Raw genomic sequence first — 9206 nt, 5'->3', positions numbered from 1 at the left:
ATTGGATGAGATTTATGCCTTGTTCAATATTTTTGTACCCCAAAATTTGCCCTCCCTTTTCACTTTTCGTCCGACCTATGACTTGAGATTCATCTGCACATATTCATGCTTCATTCATATACATCCATATTGGCATCAGTCAATCTATAGATTCAAAGTCAGTGATTGATTCAAACCCTAATCAGGGGGAGCTTTAATCCTAGTATGTCTTACGACTTGATTTGTCACCCTGTGCTTAATACAATCCCTAAGTCACATCTCTTGGGTGACTGAGGTCATTTGTTGAGTTTTTGGTCAACCTATTGACCAAAGTCAACCATCCATTCCTAAGTCCATATTGTCTCGACTTTAGTAACGTCAATCATTATCTATGCCTTTTCGATCACGATGCTGTTGATTTCCTTGTTTTTCTAATTTAAAATTAATTTTTAATTGATCTGGATTATATCTTAGATTTTAATTTGATTTCATTTGATTTTTAATTCCTAATGGATTAATTTCAAATTAAATCTAATTTCAACTCAATTGTCTAATTTCAATTTTTATTTGATTTTTAACTTAATTTTAATTTCAAAATAAATCTAATTTCAAATTTCAATTGATGACTCAAACCCTAATTGATTCTAATTATCAAATGAATGTTAGAATTGATATCAAATTAATATTAAATTAATCTTAATCATAAATTAATTTGACTTTAATTGATCTTTATTGGCTTTTAATTTGAATCAATTTTTAGATTAGTTATTAAAATTATTTTAAATAACCATTCTTATAATCCAATGCCCATTTTTAAATCATTTTTAATTAGCCTTATTCAATAATTCATAATTTTCAATTTTGTAAATGTTTCTATTTCAAAGTTATTCTAATTCAATTTAAAATTACATGTTGATTTTGCTTCCATTCCTTTTTCAAAGTTAAACTTAAAAGTCATGTATTCAAGATTTGAATTGACTAATTATTTATTTTAATGACGTATAACTTATACTTTTTATTTATAAAATTTTATAGAACTTCATATATAATAAGTTTTTAATGTTTTTCAAGTGATACATCAATTAAAAATAATCACTTCATAAACTTTGAATGCCAAAAAAAGAAATTGTTTGAATTGAAGATTAGCTCATTGAATCAATTAAAATAAAAGATCAAAATTATAATTAAATTTAATATTTTTTAAAATTATTTTCTAAACACTTTCTAAATATTGTATTCACTTTTAAATTTACATTAGTGAAAAATATTTAATAATTAATAGGAATAATTTAATAAATATCTTTTTTTTCTTCTATGTGTTACATTTTTATAAAAGTGTGCGAATCTAAACAATATTCATTTTGAAATAGAAAAAAAATATTTTCAAAGATTAAAAATAAAATAAAATAAAAGCATTATAATAATATATCTAAAAATATTAATCCATTCAAAACATCATAATTATTAAGATATTATTTTATATAACAATAAATATTTTAAAGATGAGTACGGTAGTCGTTGAGTTAAATAATGTCAGCTTTTACATTTATACAACCCCTACCAATCATACATCTAAATCCGCCATCTACAATTCATATAGCATTTTTACCAATAGAAATGGCGTTATTAAACGATAAATAAAAGTAGAGTTTCCCAGAAAAATTAAAGAACAAAAACTTGAGTTTATATAACACTGCTTTGGACATAATGATCCAACCATGTGCGCTAACACTACTATTCATCCAATCTAATACTTGTTCAATAGTTTTCTTGTTTCAGCCCCTGTAAATTTGAGAAAACAGTAATCTCGAGAATATTAACTTGTAGATACATACATAGGAAAATGCTTTTTTGAAATGGATAGCTATCCTTACACATAATTAAAACTATCTCAAATGGTTTTATTCAAACATCTCACCTAGCATTTAAATCAAATTCACCAACCTCACGCCAGCCATCGGGCGTGCCAGTTTCACCATTCTCAGCTTCGTCATTCAAGAAATCCTCAGACGGCTCCTTCTCATCTCTCTGTGCATTGTTTCCCCACCCATTCATCATTTCACTGTGATCCTGATCTCCTAGGTCATGGCCACCAATCACAATGTCACTGCCTTGGGAACCAAGTGCACTCCCTCTTATGGGGGCTCGAGACATCATTTCAGCATGAGATTGTGAATCAGCCCTTGCCTGCTGCTCAGCTTGATACATTGCAGCCATTCGTAGTTTAGCCTCGTGGGCTTCACGACCAGCTTTCTCCCTGGATTCTAATTCAGCTCTTAAGTCTATCAGAGCCCGTTTTTCCTCTTGAAGAAGTGCCTGTTCAATCATCAGTCTCTCCTCGGACCGAAATTCCCCCAAACTTCTCTTCTGCGATATTATGTTGAAGGCAAGTGTTTGCTTCTCAAAAGTTGCAGTAAATTCAGCAATTTTAGCAGCAATATTATTATCCCACTGTTGGGACCTCGAAAGCATCTGGCCAGTTGTATCAGAATCAAGTATCCTATCATCCTCTTCTGCTTCATAATCTGCCACAACATGATATGGCAATAATCTGCAGCCAGAAAATTTAGGGAAATAAATGTAAGAGCAAACTTTTCATTTGCATTAGAATCCAAACAAAGCAATTTTTTAGTTGTAAAAATACCTACATTTGCAGTATATTGATAAACCAGTAGAATTCCAGAATGATTTATAATACATTATGATAAATAAATCAACTAGAGGTTCAAGAACAGAGAAAGTAAAGTTTGAACATTAGATAACATGTTCTGAACAATTCTAAGAACAGAGAAAATAACATATCACTGGTTCAACTTCAAATACAGAAATCAAAGGCTGAAAATTGAATATATAATACGGAAAAGAGAACTTGAAATAAAATTAAATGGGGAAACCAACATGAAAGAGTTCTGCAACGCAGATGAGTAGCAAATACAAATAAAATGCAGGTTGCATTGAGAGAAACTGCAAGTGAAGAGATAGACTTGGTATTCGATCCACAAAACAGATACTGAATAATATTTAGATGCATAGAACTGATTGGGAATTGGGATATAACAAAAACACTAACTAGAGGTGCATTGAAATAGCTTATTTAAGACTTATTTGAACTTATCTTACGACATAAGCACTTGTGAAAGAGTTTCAGAGAGTTTATGAAATAGCTTATGACATGTTCATAAGTTGTGTTCAACTTATTTCAATAAGCTACTCATGATATGAAAAAAAAAAAAAAAAAAGCGTATACAACCTGCATAAAAAACACTTTAACCACATTTCCTCTGACTATAGAGATAATTTATTCTTAAGAGCTTGTATTATAAAATGAAAAATACCAGTCCAATAAACACTTCAAGTTGTGTTTCCCAAATGCACCCTACATGTTTTGACTGCCTCCGGCTTAAATGCGGCAAAAGGTGGCCACCCCTAAACGTGTTGTTCCGTACCAAAAACGAGTGGCAGTCACAGTGGCTGCATTAGCGGCGGTATATCGCAGAAAAGCTCACACGATTTGCAATGCTACGTATGCGGGAAGAAGACAAAAGAAGAAGTACAAATTACCCTTAAAATTGATAAGTTATGGGGCTATTTTCAGGGCCCCACAAATTACCCTTAATTGCCTAGTTATGGGGCTATTACCCTTAAAACCCTAACCCCCAATCAAGAACCCTTTTTTTTCATCTCATGCTAAAAAGTCCTTCTCTTCTCTTTCTACTCACTGAGCGCGAACTACCACTTCTAGGCCCCACCATCCTCACCCTCGCTGTTGTACATGCCTCTGTCTGCCACTTTTGCACCCCCTCATTCTTTCTAGTTCCTCTTTTCCAGGTTCCCACCTCCTCCGCACATGCCTTTGTTTGTCTCTGTTTCTGGTTCATTGCTTTTTCTGGTTTGGTTTGCAGATCTCCCTCCCTCTATTTCTGTTCCATTTTTGGTTTTGGCTCTGTTAACAGTTTTTCAGCCCGTGTTTCATTTTTGTTTTGAAATTTGATTGAAGCTATGTCATGATGCTGATAATTGGCTTTGTTGATGAGAACTTTTATTTGAGTTTTGATGTTTAGTTAATTTAAGCTTGGCTTCACCTGCATGTTTCCTTGAACTTTGTTGTTAATATGAAGCCCGGACTCGGACACGGGACACGACACAGACACGGACACGGACACGGACACGGACACGGACACAGACACGGACACGGACACGGACACGGACACGGACACGGACACGGACACGGACACGACACGGACACGGCAATTCTAGAGGTGCAAAATTGATTCTTTAATGATTCTGAGGTGTTCGGTTTTTCTAAAGTAGAATTGTTCGGCCTCCATGATTGATTCTACTTGAAACTACAATTTGTAGCTTTTGACTTTAAACGTGATTTTTACATTGAAATTTATTGTTCAACTCAGTTTTATAGAAATGTATCCAAACATAAATCACTTCACATCCAATTCACTTTTAATCAAAATCAATTCTACAAAATTAATTCACTTAGAATCAATTCTCCTCACCGCAGAACCACTCACCGCAGAACCAAACATACAGTAAGAAAAACTAGCAATAACATCCCATACTTACATTTTGCTAGCAAAATTCAATATCATTAAGTAAAAGTTTCCAAATATAAATCAGTTTGGAGAAAAGTAAAATCTTAGAATTCAACCTAACGAAAACTTGTAAGATGAGGAATAGCTCAGACTTATATAAAAATGCTTTTGGGCCTTATCTCATTCAATATGGGACTCTTGACAATTCTGAATAAACATTTTTACTTGTTGGGCAACGCAACAGGGAAATCTATTCAGAAACATGAATTTGACGACGCAAAGGATGAGTTTGAACAAGCTGTAGTGACCCAATGACCGGTGTGAAACACCTGACAACCAGCTGCTATAGGTAGCCCTGATACTAGTCTATACTCCTAATACTAATACTAATGAAATACAATTGACAGTTTGACTTGTCATTTAACTTGAAGAAAAGAGCCATAACCACGTTGCATAAATTTTATAGAAAATGGAAGTATGAAAAAAGTAGAAAATATAGTTGGAATTTGAAAAGGTAGTTATAGCGAAAGATGGGTCATGCTAAGTTGTTTAGCATTTTCCACGAATCACGGCACTGAATAGAGATGAGAGAAAGAACCTGTCGCAGGCATCTTCTAGAGAAGAAAAGGGTCGCTTGAAATCCGGATGGCAGACCCGCCAGGCGTCTTGGTAAGCCATCTGGAGCTCGATTTGATTCCCGGGGGGTCGAATAATCTTTTGGTGCTGTTGCTGAGGTAGATGGTTTGAATTAGGGTTGTGGTGTAAATTGAGAATGGGATTAGGGTTAGGGTTAGGGTTTTGTTGAAGATTGAGGGGTCTTATGGGACGCAAGTGAGCGTCAATGTTGGAAGGGAAGCGAGAAATTGCGGATGATTGCTGTTGCTTTTGCAATTGCTGTAAGAGCAGAAAATGTTGTTGTTGTTGTTGTTGTTGTCGATGTTGTTCTTGGATCAACTGCTGCTGCTGCTGCATTGCCTTTGCTTCTTCCATTTTTTTCTCGAAATGAAATTATTAATCTATCTCGTCTTTCTTCCTAGGATTATTCTCAATTTTTCATCTCTCTCTGTACATATTAGTGTTTTAAACATCAGATTAGAATGGTTAGTTGAACCGTTCGATACGAGAGTTAGATGAGTTTTGACCTGAATTAGTGAGAACTGATTAAAATCAAACAAAATTGATAAAATCGAGGAATTATTTTAATATTTTTAAAAAATATAAATATAAATAAACTTTGTTGAAAATTTATTTGGATCAATTTTTCCTATTTAAAATTAAATTTATTTTATTATTTAATTTATATTACAGTTAGACTTTGTTTAAAAATTATTTAAATTTGTATTTTATAATATTATGATGTGTATGATAATTATGTTTAAAATTTGAATTTAAATAATAAATTTATAAAATTATAAAATTATAAAATATTAAAATTTTATTGGTGTCGTAACTTTTTAAAAATCGGTTAATTTAATAACTATATAATTTTATTATGACAATCTGTTTTATTCAGTTTGACCAATAATTTAATAGATCCACCAATAAAATCATAATCTAGTATCTCATTAGTTTGAAGATTAATACAATTTTATAACATTAGTATCAGTACATACTCTAGTGAATTCATGAAGTACAACTTACCTAAATCTTTTTATAAAAAATAATATTTTTTCTTCAATATTTTTTTATAAAAAAAAGTAGAGTGAATCCGAAAACATTGAATTTAAACATCTAAATTAAGTGAGTAGTATTTCTAATATACCCATTGGTTTGCAGTTTTAAATATGTTTATAACATACCCATTGGTTTGTTGTTTGAAAGTTTTTAAATACATTAAAACAGTCAATAAATTTTTAATATTTTTATTAATAATTTTCTTAACTATTTATTTCAGTATAGGATTTCTACTTTTTATTTTTCAATTAATATTCCATCTATATTAAAATATAAACAAAGAGTAATTGAAAAAAAAATCTCAAAACTCAAATGTATTTAATATAGAATTTAGAGTAAATACATTTGACTATTAATTTTATTTTTTATATTTCATTTATGATGTAATAATTTATAATATTTATCTTACATTTTAAAATGAAATATTCACTTTAAAAATATATATATTCAACAAAGTTAAGTCATAAATCTCTATAGTATAAACCTCAAATCCAAACCCTCTATCATCTCTCCAAATCATCACCATCATCATAATCCAATGGATTATTTCTCTCAAAACACACTTGCAATTGTTCTCCTTTCAACAATTCTTCTCTTCATAATTCTCTTCCATCGTTCCAAAACCAAGAAAACCAAACAACCTCCATTGGTTGCTGGTGCATGGCCAATAATTGGCCACCTTCCCCTCCTAAGCAAATATCAACCAACTCATTATTTTCTAGGTACCTTGGCGCCGCAAAAACTCTTGTGATCAACAATTGGAAATCTGCAAAAGAATGTTACATAACAAACGACATCGTTGTGTCCTATCGCCCAAACCTTGTTGCATTGGAACACATGACATATAATCATGCTATGTTCGGTTTTGCACCTTACGGTCCATATTGGCGTGAAATGCGCAAACTCGTTACGCTTAATTTTCTCTCGAACCATCGACTCGATCTACTAACTCATCTTCGTGTCTCCGAAGTTGAAACTTCAATTAAAGAGCTTTTTAATTTATGGTCGAATAAAAAAGACCGAAATGGATATTTGTTGGTGGAGACGAAGAAGTGGTTTCATGAAGTAGCTTTTAATGTTGCCCTTAGAATGTTTGTTGGAAAGAGATATTTCGGAGAGAATGTTATAATTGAAGAGGAAGAAGCAAAGAGGTGTTTGAAAGCTTTGAGGGATTATATGCGATTGATTAGTGTGCTTACGGTTGGTGATGTTGTTCCTTTGTTGAGGTGGTTTGATTTTGGTGGAAATGAAAAGATTATGAAGGAAAATTTTAAGAAATTGGATGTTGTTGTGAGTGAATGGTTGGATGAGCACAAGAATAAGAGGGTTGATGATAAGAGTAAAGGTGATCAAGATTTTATGGATGTGATGCTTTCTACTATTGATGGAACAAACCTTCATGGATTTGATTCAGATTCTGTCATTAAAGCCACAACACTGGTATGTGCATATGTTCCTATGATTATCGCATGTTTACACGGATAATGTGTCATTTTATTAACAAATATGTCTCTCTCGTTCGCAAATTCTAGCTCAACTAACAATGATATTGATAGGTTGATTTGTGGTAAACGAGTCTGTTTGTCCTGTTAAATCTCATTTTGTATAAAAGCTCTCAAAACATGAGGTAGAGCGTAGCGAACATCGAACTTAAAAATTTGATCTACCCTACAAAAAAAATGTGAGCGGGGTGAGGCAGTCTAAAACTTTGGACCGCTCGGTAAAAAATGAGGGTGGGATATGCGGGCTTGCGGGAACTTCACTTCTATATCCTAAAAATTGCAAAACAGAATCATGATAATGTATGTCTCTACAAAATCCCAAAAAAACACAATGGATAAACACATTAGAGGGTGTGTTTTTAAAAACTTTAATGGCCTTAAAAAAAGTGCGGTCAAAACGACATTTCCGGCAGACCAGACCCTTTTTACCATCCTTAAGTTAGAACACCATCATTAAGATTTGAACTTTGAATCTCACATAGTGGATTTCTATGGGTTATTATCATTTTGTCTGCAAGTTAAAAAATAAATTATACAAATGTTAAATAATTTGTATTCATTTTACAGGCACTAATTTTGGGAGCAACAGACACAACTAGTGTTACACACATATGGGCATTGTGTTTACTATTGAACAATCCACACACATTGGAAAAGGTGAAAAAAGAAATTGATCTCCACATTGGAAAAGAGAGACTATGCATTACAGAGTCAGATATAAACAAGTTGGTATACCTTCAAGCTGTTGTCAAAGAAACACTAAGGCTTTATCCAGCCTCACCTCTTTCAGGAATTCGCGAATTCAGGGAAGATTGCAACAATCGGTGGCTACCTTGTGAGGAAAGGAACTCGACTATTTACGAACTTGTGGAAGATCCAAACTGATCCTAGTGTTTGGTCGGATCCGTTGGAGTTCAAGCCTGAGAGGTTTCTCACGACTCATAAAGACGTTGATGTTAAGGGTCATCATTTCGAGTTTTTACCATTTGGAAGTGGAAGAAGGATTTGTCCTGGACTATCGTTCGGCCTTCAAACGACTTTTCTGACTCTTGCGAATTTTATTCACTCATTCGAAATCTCAAAAACTTTGAGTGATCCAATTGATATGATTGCTGTTGTGGAAACATCCAACATCAAAGTTACTCCTCTTGAAGTTCTCATTAAATCTCGTTTGTCTCCGAATTATTATGAAAATGTGTAATCATATACAACTAGTATGTGATTCATGTATGATTTTATGGGTCTCCTAGCTTGGTTCTTTGAATCATTGCAAGATAATGGAAATAAATTTGGACCTCTTAATTTGAATAAGGCTTAAATGCACTTTGGTCCCTGTAAGTTAGCGAGCTTTTGATTTTGGTTCCTATAATTTTTTGTTTGTTTGAGTCCTTATATCTCACTTTTTGTGTTGGTTTTAGTCCCTAAAGTCAAAATCCGCAGGAATATCCGTAGGTTTCCTGCGGATTTTATCTTTAGGAACTAAAACCAACACAAAAGTGAGATA

General features: G+C 32.9%; 1 protein-coding gene and 1 pseudogene across 1 annotated transcript; one reads left to right on the top strand and one right to left on the bottom strand.

Annotated features, from left to right (window-relative positions):
- Nucleotides 1-1641: 1641 nt before the first annotated feature.
- LOC127128111 (uncharacterized) lies at nt 1642-5674 on the bottom strand. The gene is made up of 2 exons (XM_051057362.1): nt 5125-5674; nt 1642-2530 (listed from the first exon to the last, which is right to left on the bottom strand). Exons 1-2 carry the CDS (start codon nt 5514-5516, stop codon nt 1894-1896), a joined length of 1029 nt encoding a protein of 342 aa, XP_050913319.1. The 5' UTR covers nt 5517-5674; the 3' UTR covers nt 1642-1893.
- Nucleotides 5675-6698: 1024 nt separating this feature from the next.
- LOC127128102 (cytochrome P450 82A1-like) lies at nt 6699-8988 on the top strand (annotated as a pseudogene).
- Nucleotides 8989-9206: the final 218 nt, after the last annotated feature.

This window comes from Lathyrus oleraceus, chromosome 1 (genome assembly GCF_024323335.1).
Source record: "Lathyrus oleraceus cultivar Zhongwan6 chromosome 1, CAAS_Psat_ZW6_1.0, whole genome shotgun sequence".
Classification (NCBI taxonomy): domain Eukaryota; kingdom Viridiplantae; phylum Streptophyta; class Magnoliopsida; order Fabales; family Fabaceae; genus Lathyrus; species Lathyrus oleraceus.
Note: the sequence above shows the minus strand (reverse complement) of the source record. Positions and strands in the feature narration are given on the sequence as shown.

Excerpts from the sequence above, each read along its gene's own strand:
- LOC127128111 (XM_051057362.1), bottom strand. The coding sequence starts at position 5,516 with ATGGAAGAAGCAAAGGCAATGCAGCAGCAGCAGCAGTTGATCCAAGAA. Across the intron at positions 2,531-5,124 it reads CTAGAAGATGCCTGCGACAG|ATTATTGCCATATCATGTTG; the intron begins GTTCTTTCTCTC and ends TTCTGGCTGCAG.